The 20,355-nt window shown below is 39.0% G+C and overlaps 1 protein-coding gene across 1 annotated transcript in view; it reads right to left on the bottom strand.

Moving 5' to 3' along the window:
• The window catches only part of STAB2 (stabilin 2), a 78,220-nt gene that overhangs the window by 31,288 nt on the left and 26,577 nt on the right, over positions 1 to 20,355 (bottom strand). Inside the window, exons 18-37 of the mRNA XM_088521586.1 lie at positions 20,096 to 20,248; positions 17,478 to 17,540; positions 16,555 to 16,638; positions 15,722 to 15,808; positions 15,071 to 15,182; positions 13,682 to 13,862; positions 12,571 to 12,664; positions 11,889 to 12,047; positions 11,427 to 11,522; positions 10,122 to 10,217; positions 9,123 to 9,170; positions 7,342 to 7,478; positions 6,889 to 7,003; positions 5,895 to 5,972; positions 5,626 to 5,718; positions 5,407 to 5,511; positions 4,155 to 4,286; positions 2,966 to 3,091; positions 1,728 to 1,784; positions 354 to 446 (exon numbers count right to left, since the gene is read on the bottom strand). Coding sequence (XP_088377712.1) covers positions 354 to 446; positions 1,728 to 1,784; positions 2,966 to 3,091; positions 4,155 to 4,286; positions 5,407 to 5,511; positions 5,626 to 5,718; positions 5,895 to 5,972; positions 6,889 to 7,003; positions 7,342 to 7,478; positions 9,123 to 9,170; positions 10,122 to 10,217; positions 11,427 to 11,522; positions 11,889 to 12,047; positions 12,571 to 12,664; positions 13,682 to 13,862; positions 15,071 to 15,182; positions 15,722 to 15,808; positions 16,555 to 16,638; positions 17,478 to 17,540; positions 20,096 to 20,248 — 2,109 coding nt within the window. The remainder of the gene's footprint in view (positions 1 to 353; positions 447 to 1,727; positions 1,785 to 2,965; positions 3,092 to 4,154; positions 4,287 to 5,406; positions 5,512 to 5,625; positions 5,719 to 5,894; positions 5,973 to 6,888; positions 7,004 to 7,341; positions 7,479 to 9,122; positions 9,171 to 10,121; positions 10,218 to 11,426; positions 11,523 to 11,888; positions 12,048 to 12,570; positions 12,665 to 13,681; positions 13,863 to 15,070; positions 15,183 to 15,721; positions 15,809 to 16,554; positions 16,639 to 17,477; positions 17,541 to 20,095; positions 20,249 to 20,355) is intronic.

The raw sequence follows: 20,355 nt of genomic DNA, 5'->3' as shown, positions 1-20,355 counted from the left end.
GGTCGCTGTGGGCAGCTGTGACAGCCAGGCTGAGTCCTTGGAGTGACTCAGGTGCCCTCCACTGACCCAGTGAAAGGTGGAGGGAGTGCTACAGTGAAGGGCAGCGTTGCCCTCCTTTAACTCCTGCTCCCTCAGGACTGTCAAGGCTCCCTGCTGTTCCTCTATTGCACTGATCAGCGGGCCTTAATCTGCAGTGTATGCTGAAACCGGCCCAATAAAAAGGCTATAAATATATTTGTCAGGTACTGGCTTATATCTATTGCATGTATAGTGACTTAGTATAAAGAGGGTGGGTCCTGGGATCCCTGGATTTAACTGCAATGCAAATAGTAGTAGTGTTGTTAAATACTCACGATGGTAGTTTTTGCACATTTTGGCTTGCATCCAGTCTGGACGGTGTATGGCCTGCTGCTTACAGAGAGGATACAGTATTTTTGCGGCACAGCCTGAACAGAAACAAAAAAAAACCCCAAACAGCTACACTTTTGTGTAATATCTATCAGCTTCTTCTAAAAGTTGTTTTACAATTTTATGTTAACTTTATGCCTGGCATGCTTTGTCCAGGTCATATGTTCACAAAGAAATCTAAGGGTAGTCTTAGAAATAAAAAAGCACTAGTTAAAATGATTTTCACTAAAGAATATATAGTCTATTCAACTCAGTGCCTTATAGCATTTGAAAGATGCCTCTGATATTGCCTTCACTCAGAACTGAACAGAAACTTCTCTACATTTTTGAATATAATTCGTTTCTTTTTTATTTCTGACACGTCTTATTCTACCTAATGGTACCTGGAAAACTGAGTGCCATCATAGTGCAAAAAGAGCTGTTGATACACTTTATTTGAAGTCTGGGCACAACTCTGAAAGTCTGCATTTCGAAGATATCCAGCCTCACTGTACACCTGTCAGGAGATTCAGATAAGGCATCCAGCTGCTCATCATAAACAAAATGTTAATGTTTTTGAGTTTTTCTTACAAGCACTTTATTACTGCTTTGCCAACTAATTATTTTAATGGAGTGGCAGAAACTTGATCGCCTTTGGAATCCAATTGCTGATATAATTAATCTAATTAAAAGAGAGTTAAAAAGGAAAATATGATGTATGGCCTCATTGGAGGGGCTTTCTTAGAGGAATTTAGACAGCAGAGATTTTATGTCTCATCAGGGTTAACAGGGACTCACTAAACATCCATAGCTCTTGTATGTTGGACCTGGGCATCTAAAGCCTTAGTATCCAAGTTGCCTTGTGATTCCAACCGACAGCACTGCTGGAGCCAGGCTGAGTTTGCCCCTCTGTACATTTGTGGCATATAGGGAAAAAACAAACAAACAAACAAAAACTCTTCTGTAATTCCAGCTGTAGCAAACATATTACAGACTATGCTCGAGGACCCTTATGGTTTTGTACAGTAGAGGTTTGAGAAACCTTCAGGTCCTCAATGCATACTAGTGACTAGAATTCAAAGATAAAACTGTATTTGAGCTGCTCTTGGGTCCGCTTCCTTGCTTTCAGTGTGGCTTAAAACAAGGGTGGACTGGCTCTGTTGATTGTAAATAATTTATGTAGCAGCCCAAAGTAACTAGTATAACTATTACTAAAACTTTATTCTAATTCTAAATTAAAACTTCATTCTGATTCTATTCTAAAATGTATTCTAAGAGGATTAAATGTCTCTTTCTGCTTAGTTTTGACCAAAATTTAGTATTAATGACAAAATGCTTACCAGTTCTTTTGTTCCTGGGGGACAGCTTGTTGGCTGCAAACAAGGCCTGCACTTTTCCTTTAGGAAAACAAATGGAATGTAGTTAATAAAGTTTGTACAGAGCTACAGACAGATTTTGTCTGTTTTCTATTAAAAAATAATCAAAGTATATTTGTAATTTTTCCCCCAGTGGGAGATATGATATCTATCTATCTATCATAGTCTACTATGTGGTTACTACTATAAGATATGATATCTATCTATCTATATGGGATATCATAGATAACCCATTTGGTAAAGATGGTCAGGGTAGCTGGATTGCTTAGCAAGGAAGAACACCCCACTAGTAGGTCTTCAGGGACCTCCCAAAAAGGTTTTCTCCCAAGGGAGAAATGTATTTTTATGTCTGATTCTGAACACAGATGTTTGTTTTCCCCTAGAAAATGATGCCTCTGGAAAACTATATGAGAAGCCTAGTACCTGACTGAGCAAAATTAGAGAAAATTTCCGGAATGAAATATATTCAATTATGGGATTCTATCTCAAAGAAAAGAATGAGAGTCTAAAAGTTCCTGCCTGTTTAAATTTGCTTTAGACTGACCACAAATCTTGTATTGTCTTTGTCTAACTTGTACATGTTACCATTTTCCATAGGTAGGGAAGTGCACTGTTTGTTGTCTTATTTCACCCACTCATTTAAAAAAAAAAAAAAAAGATAAAAAAGGCAACCTTTCCCTGCCATTCTGAGGAAATCACATCCTATTCTTTGGGGGAAGGTAAAAATAGCTTGTTTCTAATATGAAAAAGGCATGAAAGAGGGAGAATACTTTATTCAGAGGGCAAGAGGAATTGATATGTATGTTCAGAAGTAATATCTACCTGGAATGAAAAGACGATATTCTTAGTAAGGAATAATGTTTTTTTTTTCCAGTTATTTTTTCACTTGCTTACTTTATAAACAGGTGGCTTGGCTAAAATGATATATTAAAATACTGCATTGCTATTATTTTCTGAAAATAAAACCTCAGCACTTAGCTTATTTCTGTGCTGTTCTAATTATATTTTATCCAGATTGTCAGTATCCCAACTGCAGGATCAAGGCAGTTTTAATAGGATGTCAGAACCCTGGTAGGAATGACTTTATAGAAAATGCATGCATCTCTTACTGGCAAACACTGTATCCTCTATATTTTAGATATATTATGCTATAGGCATCTACAATGTTCCTTAGAGCATCTATACAAAGAGGACCAACTTACAATGATCTCAGTATCATTAATATCACACCTATTCTTCTGTATTTCCAGGACCTTCTCCAATCCATGAATAATTCCTTTGTCTGTTGCAACATTTGCATAGGTTATCGGTGCATCATTTATGAACAGCTGCAAAGGGAAAGACAACCAGTTAGAAAAAGTAGCAGAGCTCTTAGTAGTTCTACTAGAGCAGTAATGGGTCAAGGAAAGAGCAATGTGCAAGTCTTGCTTGATAAAAAAATTAAGAGCTTACATCCCAGATGGGGTGTAGAAGTGATGGAGGGTATGAGATGAGAAGCAACCAGTTTAGCTTTCTTAGCAACTGGAATGTCAAGGGGCAGCAGGAGCAGCTTTTTCCACTATGAGGTGTAAAGGTGAAGGGATTGGAGAAAGAATCTGAGAATCTGAAGAAATCCAGTAGTGGGGGGAGGGTGTGCTTCTTGTGGGGTGTATGAGGGCTTCAGGGGAGACCTCCTGGCAGGTGCTGCTTCAAGGAGGGCTTTGTCATCTAACACCAAGGGCTGCCCCCTCATGCTGCCCTTGTACCCTCCTCAGTGGTGGCCCCTGGAGCGGATGGGTTTCCAGGACTCTGCCAAGGACACAGCAAGCAACAGAGCTAAAACCCTTTGGGTGAGGAGCTTTCTGTCCTCCTTTGACTACACCTTGAGGGAACTCTGTGATGAAGGAGGGCTAAGTTGCCTTCCTGACTGTAACTCTGAATTGGGAGGGTCACCTAATCTTTCTATGCCTTGACTTTTTTTTCTAATGAGTGGTTTTGAAGAGCAATTTATGTATCTTGCCAAGCGCTCTGAGCTCTTGGTATTGAAAGCAGAGTAAATCCACAGAAAACAGAGCTAGCATTTTATAATTGAAGGCAGGTTTCTAATGGCTCTTGGAAGTCAGATTAATGACTGCTTTGCAATGCAGGCTTGTAGCTGCTAGATATGCAAGTCCACAATATCTTCTAAAACGTGATGCTAGATCTGAACAGCATAACTGAAATCAAATCAAATCGGCTCTCCCTTCCAGACTGACTTTGAATTAAGCAGGTCTCAGCAAGTTTTGTGTGACTTCAGTCCAGAGATTAATATGGGGTGCACAGCTTTTATGGGGCTCTGTGTCAGTTTAAAATTGAAGTTTGGATCAGTAAATAGCAGGAAACATTTTTCTGAGTAAGCACAGACGGTGGCACCTCGCTGTTGTGGAGGAAGAATCCAACTTGATAGGAGAACCCCAGCATAGTTTCCCTGTGCATGCCATTGTGCAGGTCATTCTTCAGGAGCTTCTCATCCAGCACAACATGATAGAGTATTTGGTCCTCATCCTACAAACATGTGATTAAATTCAGAGTTACATTCTAACAAAAAGCATGAATAGCAATTCCCTGTCAGTCTTGTATGCCATAAGCCAAACTCAGACGGCCTGCTAATTTATAGATACAGGACAGAGTGCAGCAGGGTAAATACGAAGAGATAGGGAAGAAAATATGTCATCATACAAGTTACTGATGAAGCTTCATCTGCTGGGTGTGATTCTAGATATTTGCATTCAATAAAGATGTTTCAGACTGGAGCAAATTGGAAGAAAGTTATTGGGATGACTCAGGAAATGACTACACTATCTTGAGAAGTGACTGTCAGGCTTGAAAAGGCTCCTTGGCCTTGTAACTGTTTCAAAGCATAAATGCCAGAGAAAGAGAGAAGTTATTTCAGCCAAAGCACAGTGCTGGCATAAGAATAAAGGATATTAAACTGGCCAGAAGCATGTTGTCAATTTAATATAAACTGGTTCTGGGAATTAAGCCTGTGGCAAGAAGGGGGAGTAGCTGTGGCCATGTCTGTGGCTGAGGCAAGAGGAGGAGATGGGGCCCTGTGGGAGAGGGACAACAGCATTGGGTTTGTTTGAGATTGCTTTTCTACCAAACCTGGCTGAGCCATCTCCAGCACAGTCTCCTAACTGGCCAGCAGTGCCTTTACACTGGAATTAGAAACCTTGGTGCAAAGTGGCTTGGGGACAGTGGCCAGGATTGGTGGGGGCAAACATCTGGAAAGTCTTAAGAAAGAGTCTGAATATTTTGTAAGATTATTAATGATGTGGTTGCCAGGGTGACAGTGGACTGGACTTGTTCACTGAAAAAATTTGTTTAAATCTTATTCCCATACTGATTTCCTTCTTAAAAAAAAAAAAAGTCTACAGATGAAATGTCTTAGATATTATTAGCATTGTTTTAAGGAGGAGAAGGACAAAACCCAGAACAAATAGTTAGCCAGGAAAATATAGGTGGATCCACTGTTCCTTACTTTTTGACATTAAAAACAAACCCAAATTTGCTCGATTTCTGGAAAACTAACCCCTCTGTCTATTTTTGTCACCTTTTACTCAATGCACTTTACACTGAAATGAAACATTGATTTGTTAAGTCTTGCTATGTGAGTGGTACATACCAGAATAGTCTTTTTGTCCCTTAAGTAATTTTCTATGGCATTATTATTTGGGGCAAACACCGTGTATGTGTTTGCAGCTTCTATTTCTTCTGCGAGGCTGTATTGCTGTTGCGAAAAAACACAAAAACAAGCCAGAAAGACCATTGATATTCTGATACTGCTCCTAATGCAAGTAAACTGGAGAACTGCTTCTACTCTTAGAAGAATATGAAAGCTTACAATAATGTAGCCCCTGAAAATGGAGTAATCAGGCATTTGCTCTAGGCGAGCCAGCAGCTTTGGCATTGCGGTGCTTCGGGGAGGCGTCAGAACCTGAAAACAGAGCCAATATCCCATGTTAGTATGTGTGCACAACTGCGCTGTGCATGGTTACAAGGATCAGATGTAGGAGAAAACGCTGTTCCACATAAATAATTATTTCAGGAACTTTTGGGATTTTCCACTGCTTGTGGCGCAGAGGAATGAATCCCCTCTGTGTGGTCATGTACCTTATCAATAACATGTATGATCCCATTTGTGGATGCGACGTCACCAACTAGGATGTGAGCTCCTTCAACCGTGATGTTCTACAAGGAGGACGAGAGAAATAATTTACTTCATCATTGCAATGGTAGTGTTTGCTCAGCCATTTGGGCTGTGAATTTCCACACCTTCCCAAAAGCTTGCTTATGATTCCATCACAACTTGTGTTAATGGCAGGCTGTGTTGCAGGCTGGGGATGTCTTCTGCATACAGAAGAGGCCACTCTGGGGCTCTGCTCCTTGCGTGCAGGCTGGCAAAGCTGTCTGGTCATGCTGGGACTGCTGGGGTGAGGGCAGTTACTTGGGGGTAGGGGGGTTCATCCTCGGCCTCTCTCAGGGCGGCTGAGCTCTGATTTCCACGTGCCCTGACTCAAGCGTGCCTGTGCTTCTGCTTTTTCCCTGTGGGGAGAGAGAGATTTTTCCCTCTCCCTTAAAGTGACTGAGGTGCTTAAATGTGCCCTATGTATTTCCACAAAATCTTCCTCAGCATGTGGAGTACTAACTAAAAAGACTGAAGGGAGGGGGCTGTCAGTTAGCAGTAGTTATTTAGATTTATAAATATGTTTGTGTGGCTTGGGACTATCAAGTTGCACATGCAGATATGTGCACAGCATCACTACTTCCTCCATACTTTCCAGTTCCCTAAAATAAATCACTAGATTTCCTTGACATGCTTTTTAGCCCATAGGCCATTCCAGGCAGGGACGACACTTTTGATTGCTACAGTTTGCAGCCAGTACTATGAGATTAGCAATAAATAATGCTGTTAACAAACCTCAGCTAGGTAAAGTGGTGCAGAAGGTACAAGAGGGCCCAATATAGTTATCAGTGCCTTTAATTTTTATGATATGATCTTTTACTTTTTAAACATATGCATGTAATATCTGCATGGTTTTGTAATATGAGAGCACTGGCAGCAGTGACAGAATTTGGTATATGATACCACAGCAAGTCATCTTACCCCATTTTCTTCAAACAAGTGTAGGAAGTTGCTCTGTAGAGATGTTGGCAGCATATCAGAGGATGATAAATTCTGGAAATCAGCAAAGCTGTAAGTTCCTGTCAATACGTGATACCTAAAGGAAATTAATTGGATTTGAAGGTTTTGTATTTTCTCAATTTGCTTGGTGCACCATTCTAAAATTGGAATTTAAAGCAGAAATTGTTTGTACAGTGCCTATTTCAGCTCTGCTCTCATCACAGCTTGCTCTTTAAACATCACTAGCATAATCCAAATATACAAATATCTTCATTTCAGAGGAGTTGCTACAGAGATTTATGTCACTGTAACTAAAAGGAGAACCCTATGTTCCTCCCTTAAAAATGTAAGAGCTGTCTTGCTCTTCAAAACAAGGTTCTGTTTGTACTGAAAACCAGTACATAAAAAAAAAAAAAAGAAAAACCATTAACGTACTTCAGTAGTATTGGGATGTTACTCTTTGACATCCAAAAAGCTTTCTCATCTTCATCCATGTTTTCAATCGCTTGAAGTGAAGGTACGAGGACAGTTAGATTTGAGGTGGTGGACAACACTGAGTTTATCTCTGCCTCCTGCATGAAAGAGAAAAGCGTAAAATGGTTGAACTAAGGACTAATCTAAAGAGCAGCTGATGACTTTTTAGCAAGATGTGTTTTGTGACTGGCCTGGGGAGGAAGAATATTGCTCAGTACACTACACTTAGGTCCTTATGAAACTTGTAAATAAGTGTATTTTAAAGAACAGATTGTCTGCATTTTATAGGCATAAGAAAAAAAAACTCTACTGTTAGGATGACTAAGCACTGGAAAAAATTACCCAGAGAGGATATAGAGTCTCCATCTTTGGAGATATTCAAATGCTGGCTGGACAGGATTCTGGACATGCTCTAGGTAATCCTGCTTGAGCAGGGAGCTTGAACTAGATATTTCTCCAGGTCACTTGCAACGTCAAACATTCTGTGATTCTGTAAGCAACATTTGGCTCTTTGGCTCTTTTTTTTTTTTTTTTGGTCACACAACATACAAGAGATGTCACCTCTCATGAGTGCTAGTATGTCAATTAGGATCTAGTTTAAATATCTGAATATTAAAAAAGCATGATAATCACTACTTCCTGAAGTCACATTCAAATCTTTACTTGAAGATAGCAATTAAATTGCTCATATAGAGCACTCCAGATTATTTAACAGATTGAAAGATTATGATTAATGAAATAAGAAACCCACAAAACACAAGGGGCTCATTTGGAATAAAACTAAATAACATACCTGTGGTTTTTCAAAAAGTTTATGGGATACCTGAGCCCACTAGCAAGGGATAAAACTGCAGGGGGGTTTGTGAGGTCTCATTTCCTAGCTGTCAACAGCTCTAATTTTAGTGTGGGGATGTCGGCTCTGCAGTGTGTGTGGACTGATTCACACTCCATGCATCTGCCTTAAGGCTATGGAGATTCTTCACTTGAGAGAATTTTTTTTCAGTTCAGTGGGTTTTTGTGGGGGAAAAAAAAGGGAATGCTTAAGATTTTAATACGTGTTCCTCCAAACTTTTCACAGGTTCCACAACTGGCCACTTTTGATACTGCAAAACTTCTGGAAGTAATATGAGCTCGGTCCTACCTTACTCTAGCTGGTATACTGCCTGGAAGCTGGCTTATTTTGGATAGTCTTTCAACACCCATACTGCTTTTTAAGTCAAGAAAGGAATCAGGTCCCTTAAATAGCTGGGAATTTTATTTTATTTTAGCTGCTAATATTATCTTTCTCTCTAGACATCATCACTATACCTTCCAAATATTTTAAAACAGAAATAGCAACAGACATCCCGTCCCCACCCTTTCCAACTGACAAGAAAAATATTTGGTTATGAAAAGTGGTAAACATCACATTCCTGCTCAAGTATGAAGTTGAATACCACACAGATGGGTATACCTTCCTATTTTGCTTGTGTGGACTTGTAACTAGTTCAGCTGCTTGTGTTGCTTCCTTGCCTGTTTGAATTTGACATCAGAAATTGGTTTCCAGGAAGAAATTAAGGATCATATGATCAGCCCCTGCTGTGACTGGAGGGAGGTGCACTTAGATATCTGTTCAGAAATTGGGACTCCAGCATGTAGTGGGAATATTCCTTTGATATTCCCATTTCTAAAGGCTAAATGCTTCTTTTTTTTTTTTCTGCAGACTTGAACATACTTAAAAATCAAGCATGAAGTATACTTACATTAACCCATTGGTTAAATGCAGCTGCTTCTGACAGAGCAGATAACTCCTGATTAGAAAGAGAGAGGAATGAATACAGAAGCTATAGATGTTTGTTATCAAAGTGCTTTTGCTGTGGTAGCCTGCGGTAACCTACTGCGTCTGGCCTGGCTGATGCGACATGGAGGAGGAACAGGTTTTCAGTATGCACCAAGAAGAAAGATAGTAGCTTTGATTTAGTCCAATATTGGCAAAGTTAATGGGCAGTGACCAGGTATTTTGAAAATCAGACTACCTGTTCACTAGGCATATTATTTACCTGACCCTAGGCTAAGCTGTTATTTTCTGGTAATCTTTTCTTAACTAAATGCAAAATTGCTTGAAAGAGCATATAATATTTTGACTGATATTTGTACAGCATCCTAAATAGGATCCTAATAGAATCCTGTTTAAAAGCCTTGATTCTGTCACTGTACTTAGAATGGAGATAAATGATAGTATGAAAGGGGATGAGAGACTGTGCTAAGAGCCTTGTATAATTACTAGCAATGTCAAAGCACTTGACATATTCATTTTTTCCTACCCTATAAAATACATATTTATTTCATTAAATAACTTGTTTTGGTTTTGTCTGTGCACCAGTTTGTTTTAATATGATAAATTGACTGTTTTGACAAAGATATAGCTTGAGGCGGAATTTCAAAAAATCAAGGTGCTTGCAGCTCCCAAGCTGGGAGGTGCATACTTCACACTTGTGCAATTCAGGCCTCTAGAGCCAGCATTTTTCATATTTTATTAAAGGTAGATGTTAGGTCTTTTTCCAAACTATGTTTTTAAACACAACAGATCATTTCTGGATAGGTTAAAGAGTCTCCAGCAAGTACACTGTCTATAGAGAGCACAGTTGGGCAGCATATTTTTCTAATTGTTTATAATGGCTTTGGTATCCCTCTGCTTAAGATCTAGTATATGAACTGTGCAGTAGGTCCCTATACACAGAAATGATGATTATCTTACTTACTTCTGCTGCACTTCCATAGCACAGTCTACCATCTCCTTCGTAGCCCTTTGGACACACACACTGCCAGCCATGTGAAGAGTCAAACTGACAAGTTGCCTTTGAGCCAGAAAGAAAGAGAGAAAAATTGTCACATACTCAGGAGACTACTCAAGAGTTGTTATCAGTGAAATACATGTGTTGGTATAACTTAGCAAAATTAAATTAAATAAATGAAAATGTCTTAATTCAGAAATGTAGACAACTTCGTAGTACATTAAAGCATCTTCTTTAGTTATAGTGAAATAGTTTGGGTCAAATAAGTACACAGTTTCATATATACAGATATATATATATATATATACATACAAAATGCTGTTTTGAAACATGGGAGGAATGTTTTTACTTAAAAGTTTCCAACTAAATTGGGTTGGGTATGGCTACCAGTAGTTAAAGCAGTAGATTCAATGATGCAGCTCTGCAAGACGTCAAAGCTGGTATAATTTGTACTGGGAATAGATGCAAGGCTAATCTGAATGCTTTGCTTCATAAATAATTAGCTATTTGTAGTGGCATCATGTATATTTTAGAACCATGTGTATGCTCTAGAAGTAGATGGCTTGTAAACCCTCTTCCTGATATATATGTAGATAGATACAGGTACACCCTTCCTTTAACAAGGAATGTCCTTACCTTCTTCCATGGACCTGCTTGGCTCTCTGTAGTGCATTCCAGCTCCACAAACTAGGGGTACTAATTCCATCACCTGCTCTCCATGCACTAACTCTAGAAGTCTAACCCTTGCTTCACCCTTTCTTACCTCATCCCTACGTGAACTGGGAGCTGAGTCCTGTTCCTTCACCCACCTAAGGCAGATCAGTGTTGCTAATCCTCTGCATTGCCTGCCTTAGTATCCCAGCTGAGGCACAGAGGTCTGAGTGCTCTTGCAGGCACCCTGGAGATCAGCAGAGTGACTACTGATAAAGCTGATGTATGTCTGCATAGAGACATATGGCTTAGGAAAACATCACTACACAGACTATTCCATCCAAATGGAAACTTCTAATAGAGAAGCATCACTTAATCCAGACTCAAGATAGCCTTTTCATGGAGGCTAACTGGAAGCTTCCCTGGTACAGTGCATGAAACATGCTGATACTGTTCACACAGCATTTCAGGTAGTTGTGTTACTGCTTGGAAAACATTGTTCCTTCTCAAACAGAAACTGCAGGCTTGAAATGGCAAGGAAATTCTATGGTGTGTATAGGAGACCAGATGAGGTGTGATATGAATCTGAACACATTGTTCAGGCAATGATTAATTGCTCACCAGATGATGACATTTTCCACTTTGTTCTAAGCATGAGTTTATTGGCGTGCATTCAATTCCATTCCCTTGAAATCCATCTTTACATTTGCAGTCATTCTGTTTTTCAAAAAAAAAAAATACAATGCATTAAAATGATTAAAATAGTGCATGCATTCTAGATGTGGTCGATTAGAGTCTCAGTCAGTGTTAATCTGTGTAGCTCCACTGACACTGATTTGTATCTCCAGAGGACCTTCATACTTTAAAAGTGCTAATGTGCTTGCTAAGGAATATTTGCTGCTGAGAAAAAAAAAGACTGCATGGAAGCAAACACTGGGAACTGAAAGGGGCTGTTTTAGGTGGAGAGAGATGTGCAGAAATAAGCCTCTGGCTAAAAATGAAAGGAGAATTTGTGGAAAAAACAGAATGTTTTCCTACTTTTCTACTAATGTAGAAAAGGAGAACAAATGTGAGAGAACTTACCTGACCAGGCCCTACATATATGCAGGCTGCATTTTCATGGCACCCTCCCAAGGCAGGCAGCAAGCAGTTGTTGATGGCTGAGCAGTCTCTCCCATCACCAGTCCATCCTGCCTGGCAAGCACATACGTAAACGCCAGGGTCTGTCTGAATACACTCAGCCTGGGAGGAGACAATGCAGAGGTCAGACAAAATCATCTCATTTGAAACAGGTGTTAGCATATGAGTCTGCAAGTGTACACATTCACTTAGGGTTCTGCATAGTTCCCGTAAGAAACAAGTAACTTCAGGTATCCAAAGTCCTGACTTGAAACTCTGCTAACAACTAAAGATTTTTTATTTCCTAATATGGATATGCGGTACTTAGTCTTTCTTATAGCCACCTCTGAAAAGATGCAAAATTCCTTATGTCACAGCTTTATTTTCACTGTGGGATGAAGCAAAACAGTGTTGTTGCCTCACAGCTTAACTTGGGAATGCCCTAGCATTGTTTAAGACAGTTTTAGATGGCATTCACCTTTAGGTATAAGAATTATCTAAGCAATAGGAATGAGACTGCTGGGAAAAGAACTTCAACCACAGTTGAAAATTCTGAATCTTTCTTCTATAAATATTTCTTGTCTAGCCATCATTATTCCTTTAATTTTCAATGGAGTCAGGCTGTGGGGTAAAAGCACTTACTTACATTGGTACTGCAGCCACCTGGATTTAAGCTAGCACAGGGATCAACTTTGCTGCAGGTTATTCCATCTCCCTCATAGCCAGGTTTGCAAACACAGCTGTAGGAATGAGAGGTGGCTGAATTACTGTGCATAACAGGACAGCTATAAAATTAAACTATTTTCTTCCCCTGTAACACTCTATGTTTGGGCAGATTAAAATTGGTAACATTTTATTCATGATGTAAATAGCATGTGTGTACTTCCCCCTTCCCCTCCCCCCCAAATATTGAGATTAGGCTATTTCTTTCAAATGTGTAATTTGTTCTCTGTATATGAGATGGGGAGTGAAATTAATTCTGCCCTGGTTTGACTTTTGCAAAGGTAAATTGATAATGCTGACTTAGTTATGAATTGAGGTAGTTCTTTTTAATGTGACACGGAAAGTACCACTCTCCCTCACATGCTTGCAGGAGTAGAGCTCCCTTCTTCCCCTACCCCCAGAATAACCCAGGCTGGAGAGAATTTTCTTAAGCGCTCACATTATGTAGCATTCCACATTTTGCTTTCTGTGGTGACTCGCTTTGAACATACTGTAGTAAAAGGCAAGCTTGCTGCAGGTGAAGATGAAGGTGAGCAAGATGGGGCAAGGCTGATGTAGAAATGTGAAGTTTTGGAGTTTTATGGTAGGTGATGTCAAGATTAAATAGCCTGTGCAGAATCCCATAGGACTGTGACATGCAAATCTTCTGTGAGATGACCAAATTAAGCTTTCCACCCATGACTGCATGGGAGTTTCATTGTCTTTCAGTAATATTTAAATTCTTAATTCACTTAGGGAGAGTTAGAAATGAGAAGTTAGGTTCCTAAGAGACTTGAAGTTGGCAGTAAGAAGTCAGCTTTCTGATAAGGGTCAAATTCATATGTATTAAATTTATTAGTGTGAAATATAATGCTGAGGATAGAACACTGAGAACTCTAATAAGGTGCATATACTGCATGTTTATATTTATTTGCTGTATAGCAGTATTTCAGTGGTTGATATTCCTGTAGTATTTCAAGGTGCTGTTTTAATCAAGAAAGTGGTGAAATGCTGTGTCACAGCAGTTACTAATTAAATAAAAGTTACTGACTTACCTCACTGCACCATTGCTAAGCTGGCAGTCTGCATGTGTGTGACAGAATTGTAACAAGGGCTCACATGGAACTATTTGCTTATCACAGAATTTCCCCGTATATCCACTTCTACATGAGCCAGGAAGACAGATCCCATCACTGTCTATTCGGTTGTCACATTTTCCATAAACACAGAGGCATTCTACCAGAGATAAAATACTATGTGATGTTTCATTATGGTAAAAGGCGGCATTATGTGGCATTTCTTATCAAGTGGTTTCCTATTTATTCTAGAATCTAACCTTGTATATTTTAAAATTTTCACTTAATTAGGAGCGCTGTATCTTTTCAGCTGCTTTTTATGGATAAATAAGATCTACTGTAGACACAGATAGTGCACCTGTCTGTCAATGAACTTTACAGAACTTCAGAAAAGTTCTTTAAAGGAACAAAATACTATATATCAGGCTATAAAGGCTGTTATCACATTGAAAATACATCAAACAAATTGTGCAGTGTAATGGGAAGGCCTTTAACATCGAGACCCCAGTTTTACAGATTGCGTACTGCAGAAATTTCTGGGCCAGTACACAAAGCAGCACAGACTTATCAGCATTTTATTATGCTTGGACTCATCAGCATTGCTGGAAAGGACTGCAGTATGCACAAAGATATAATAAGCCCTAGGAAGTGTCAACAAGTTAAGCCAGCATATATTTCACTGACAGAACTGGAGCTTAGACAATGCTACATTTTCTTACAGAATCTGTCTTTCAGCTTTTCTCCATGTATCTCTGAACCTTAGAGTGAGCTGTGCTTCATGACTGAAAGGCTGTTTCATTGGTAAACGACTAAAATGCTTATGTAGATGGAGAATATGTATATATTTTTTGCCTATTCTGCAGTTTCTCAAATACAGTACTATTTAACATAGCAAGATTAAATCTTTCAATATATAGATGACAGTTGTTATGAGTATAAACTATACAATACAGAAAAACTGCTCTTTAAGTTAATTAAGTATCCTAAATGCAGTCAGTTTATAATCTTTGTTGTTCTTCAATTGCGTGTTTGATTGTAGGCAGTTTTGTGAGCAATACCAGAAAAGAAATGAATAGTAATCCCTTCCTTTTCAATTACTTGTGTGAGGGAGATAGAAATGAAATGAACAGTATTTTAATATAAGGCAAGCTATGAACCCGATGGAAAGCCCAGTTAAGTCCAAGCGAATATTTTCACTGACTCTGGGCTTATGATGTAGCCCTATGAAATAAGAAAACCTACCCCAGAGACATGTTACTCATCCTTCACAGACAGTGTATAGCTATCAGTTAGCTCCTGCTTTAATTTTACTAGGTTCTAAAAGAAAAATCACCTACTCTTGAGTTGAGGAAATACTTCTGTACTTACTTTTGTCACACTGAGCTCCATATCTGCCAGGATCTGAGCAGAACTGACACTGTGAGCCTTGAAATGCGTCAGCACAAATACAAGTTCCATTTCCATTCATGCCATCCACACACTGGAATACAGAAGAGAGATGTCTTTCATGTGTAGGATGAAATAAAATCTTTGTCTTTCCCCTCTGAGGAGAGACTGTAGACCTGTCGGTATTATGACTGTGACATAGACTATAGAGAATAATTTCCACTTTAATGAAAACATTTTTTCATAGCAAAAGCTTTCCTTGTGCTTGTAGTGCACTCTATTGCTGTGCATTCTACCTTTGTTAGCTATTTTAAAATGAGAATAGTGAACTGGGTTATTATATTTACTTTGCATGCTATAGGATATCAGAGTGAGTCCTTTAATGCCAGCCTTGTCTATGTACTGTGTTTTGGAGTCACAAGAATCTACAGTTTAGATGTCTGAGAGGAGACTGATTCATTTGCCCTCTTCTATAAAATTGATCTGATTTTCATGGTCATCTTTGGACATGGAGTGTTTAGCTCCTGTAGAACTTAAATACTTCTGCATTAGAGGAGTATCAGTGGATTTTGGGGAAACAGTCCTTTTTTTCCCCACAGGAGAACACAGGATACTGTTGGATACTTCGCTTACCTGTCCATTTCCTGAGCAGGGTTTGGAGAAACCTCCTGGACATGGACTGCAGTCAGGGCCAAAGAAGCCTTTGCAACATTTTGGTTCCTATGAATAAAACAAATATTGATGCCTGTCATCTGAAATAACTCTTATTCCTTATGGCGGCAGACCGAATCAAAGTTATTCAATATATTCAGAGACCAGGTGGTTCACAAAGGAAGACGCAGGGCTCTGTACCAGCCCATTATACTGGTTATTGTCTTGGGCATGGGAACAGCAGCAACTTTTTAAGAATGCCAAAAAGTAAGGGTTCTTCAACATAAACAGGGAGACATCACATTAAGGAAATTGCATTTCTGGACTGTCTGGTTGTGGCATCTCTGAGAATGGGTCTGGACTACACGTCTGTGCCAGATTTTGCTATTTTGGGATAACTCTGCCTTTAGTGGTTGCCATACAATGCATGAAAAGCATCCTCTTTTCCAGAGCTTTGGTGTGGAGACAGCATACAAAAGACAACTCTCCATCAAGCTTTGGCCTCTGGCAAAAACCTGTAAGAGTAACTGCCACCTGAAAAGCATGTGTTAAATAAGAACTGTCTCTGCAACAGTCTTGTTAAAAGAAGAAAGAGGGTGAGGGAGAGGTGTGCATGCATTGTGGAGAGGAATTATTTCAGGCACTAGGTGTCTGCTACTTTCGAGTAAGAATTACTTGATTCCTCTCAACTCTCTGTAGAACAGTATAGAAACTACCTGGAGATCTCCAGGCGCATCTCAAGTCTAAGCATAATGTTCACAACGCAAAAGACAATACTCTGGAAAAATTTTATGTAAAGAACTGTAACTCTGTACCTTTATTTTTATACTGCAGAATCTAGCACAGCCAGTTTTTGGAAAAGTTGCGCCTTCAATAATGCATTTCCGTCTTATGGAAGGCTAGAACATGCATAAAATGTATGCATTAGTATTCCTAAATAATGTAGAACACTGTGGTACAGTATTATAATTATAATATCTATACAAATATAATATATAAAAACAAGAAATATAATTATAACAATTATGATAATATAATTTAACTGAAGGACAGAAAGTACTTTGCCATAGTATTACATATTTTAAAATTTATTAAATTATACCTTTTTGCCTAATATGAATTTACTTGCTTTTTACATGTGGCTAGGCCATTGTTAGAATTACTGAAAATGCCATATAGAACTAACTAGCAGTGAATTAATTTAATATGGAAAATAAAATTCCTACATTAGCCGGCCTTGAATTTCATATGTGGAGAAATGTGCAACCAGAACTGATCCCTTAGATACAAAGCAAATGGGAGGTTTTTGGTCCAGCCTGAAGCTACTTCTTCACGGCTTTGCTTCTGGGAGGAGGTTTGATCAAATAAATTTTGAACAGGTTTGGATCCAATTTAAACTTCTCCCTTCTCTATTTTTCATATACTAACTCTTAAAAACATAACTATAGCAGTTCTCATTTCTCGCCTGTCTTGTCTCCTGCCAAAACCTGTTCCAAGTAGATTTTTGTTACCTGACAAAAGAGTCTGAGCTGTTACGAGATCTGTAAGGAATTTTGCTACAGCAGACAAAATAATGCTGAAATGACCAGATATTTCAGCCATTGCCGAAAAGAGATTTAACTGTTGTCTATATTTGTATTTATTCAGTTTTCTATATTCATATTCAGCTCTTTTGCTCACTGTACTGGGAAAGCAGTAATCAGCACTGTCAGGGAATCTGTCAGAGACTGTCACTTACTATGGGCTTTGAATCCGGTGGACAGGGTGGCAACGTGCCCCCAAAACAACTTGCACAGGTACCCTAGATGGAGACAAGAAGGACTGTCATTTCAAAAGTTATATACGAACTACTGAGAAGCAAACTTATTGGTAATATCCACTGCAAATTCTGAGCATTATCTGATCTATGACTTTTAATTGTTATAATATGGATTGTGGAAGCTGATCTCGGATCATCATCAGCAGGCAGGGTTGTACGTCCAGGCTCCAGCTTCCCTCAGGTCACTGTTTGTTTCCACATTCACCTTTCTGTTTTTATTTGTCATTCCTCCACTCCCTCCTTTTAATGAACAGCAACTCCCAAAGCAGAAGACAAACATAGAAATAACAGAATAGGGTAGGCCAATATGGTATGTTAATTTATGTTGTCTGAGAGTCTGGTGCAGTCTGTATGCTTAAGGTTCTTTGAGAACCTGTTGCTTCCTATGCAACAGATTAAGCTATAGGTAGTGTAAACAGAAAGCTGTCTATGGGTGGTAAAGCAAAAAAAAATTGTCCTTCCATGTTGCAGGTCCAGTACTTCACTATGATATTGTATATAGCAATTTTCATGTCCTCCCCTTTTGATTGCCCTCCAACAATAGCTAATTTATCACCGTGTGGTGGTGACAGAGACTGGCAATTACAGCCCTGAGGAGATACAAGCCCCAGGGGCAGTCAAAAAGGTGAGTCTTCCAACAAGTTACCTATACAATACAATAACTTCAGACAGATTGTGCCTTTCAGTGTGTGGCTATGGAGTTTGCCAAAGCTGTGTTGCTCATGGCTTTTAATGACCTAACTAAATTAGAATAAATATTAGAGCAGACATCCAGTATATTATTTCCGTGTTTTTCATAATCATTGGGCAAATGCCTAAGAACCTGAATTAGAGCTTTTTCCCTGCATATTTATTGCTGGAGCTGATGGGGAAAGAATCCAATACTACAGTGATACATGATTTGGATTCAGTCATCCTTTGTGTTGCAAAGCACTTAAAGGAATAAAGAAGCATTACAAAAGCATTTGGGCATTGAATAGTGGAGGTGCCAGTATCAATCTATGTTTTAAGGGTTTGTGGGTCAGACACATTCTGACAAATATGTTTAGGCATTATAAAAGCTCTTTAAGTTGTGTAATCATGGCCAAGGTTGGTTACTTTTCTCTGGGTTTCTGGAAATCCTTATAAGAATTTATTTAGTATTTTAGAGCTTAAAATCAGGCCAAGATCTTTAGAATGCATTTCTCTCTATTGGCATTGCTCTCCCCACCCTCCAGTGTCATGTAGTGTCACCTTTTCGCTCCCTTTCTCCATGTGGGACTGCCTTAACATTATTAACATGTACCTGCTACCTCCTCTTCCTGAAGATGGGAGTCCCATTTCTCCCCTTCTGCCACACTGCAGGCCAGTTTTCCTGTTCCCACTCTGCACTTCTGTGCAGTACCTAGTTTCTGAGCTCTGTCCATTTTCAGTAGTAAGTATGATACAATATTTGCAGAGAAATATCTAAAGTAAATGTCTGAAGTGTAGACATATATACCCTTTTGTCAGCTGTGCTGTGGAAGAGATGACCTCTGGGAGGATGTAAAGCAGACTGCTGGGGGAGACTACCAGTTCAGTTGTCAGAGTCAGTTGTCCCTTCAGTTGTCTCAGAAGTCATCAAAAGTGGCTAAAGCCCCCACATCAAGCAGACACTGTGGACAGTCCTGCATGCCCGCATGCTCAGAAATGCTGGTTAGTGACATTTCTGTACTGTTTCAATCCCTATGAGATTTTTGAATATTTTGAGTCCTTTTTTTTTTTTTTAAATCAGCATTCAGGAACACTGATATCTATGTGTTAGCATAATAGTTTTGTCATTAGGGGGAGGTACAGTGTTTGTATCTGTGCAGACCTGTCAGTTTCTACAAGATTGGTCACTTCTTACTGAGACTTGCTTGTAAATATTATCTTTGACATTGTTCTCTTGTTATGAGGGTGATGACAAACTGTATTTTAAACACATTCTGGAAGGTTTCAAATCAAAAAGCATCAAACTTTAGTTCCACCAATTTTTTTTTTTTTTTTTTTTTGTAAAGGGTGCTGTTTAGTTTGTCTTGAAAACACTTTCCCCAGTGTATCTTAAATATTGTTCACTGCCAGAAGTAGATTTTAGATAGCTTTCTGCCTAGGAATGAGAATTGTTGGAGTGTTTTAGGTATTGACAATTTTTGTATCAGGGATTTCTACTTGGATTTCCGCCTGGTTTACAGGCACATTTGGCTCTTTGTAGTTGATGCTAGAGTTAATAGTTCTTTACTGCCAGCTCCTGTGTGTTCTTCATTTAATTTTTGTGCTGTCCAGCTCAGCTGCGGATCTGTTTCAAGGCTGTGGTTCTGGACTGTTGTAAGTTATAATGGTAGTTGTTTTGCGTTATTGTGCTAGAATTGTCACCGGCCCAGATATGATCATGAATCCAACAGAATAATAGCTCATTGGAGCAACACTGCAAGCTAAATGCTCTGTATGACATTCTCCTTGCCAGAAATAGTACCTGAATGTTACCAAGTGTAAAGCTGTTGATTTATATTACCACTGACTTTTAGTAATTCTCTTACCGCTGCAACTTGAGTTCTTGTCTCATCGCACCGATGCGGTAGAATTGGAACAATTGTGGGTGGGATAAGAACTCCTGCAAGAGTATAAATGCGACCATTTTTTGCAACAATATCTGTTTCTTCCATTTCTTCTCCATTCACCAAGACTTGTCCCTGTGAAAAAAAAGCTGTCATATTTTTGCAACCTCTAAACATTTCAATTCAAAAAATTTTAGTCATATTTCTCATTTTTAATCAGCTACCCATATTTTATTGTGTTT

The sequence above is a fragment of the Tinamus guttatus genome, unplaced genomic scaffold (assembly GCF_059628265.1).
Source record: "Tinamus guttatus ecotype Peru unplaced genomic scaffold, ASM5962826v1 Tinamus_guttatus_pri_ptg000125l, whole genome shotgun sequence".
Classification (NCBI taxonomy): domain Eukaryota; kingdom Metazoa; phylum Chordata; class Aves; order Tinamiformes; family Tinamidae; genus Tinamus; species Tinamus guttatus.
This window is presented reverse-complemented; position numbering and strand designations above follow the sequence as displayed.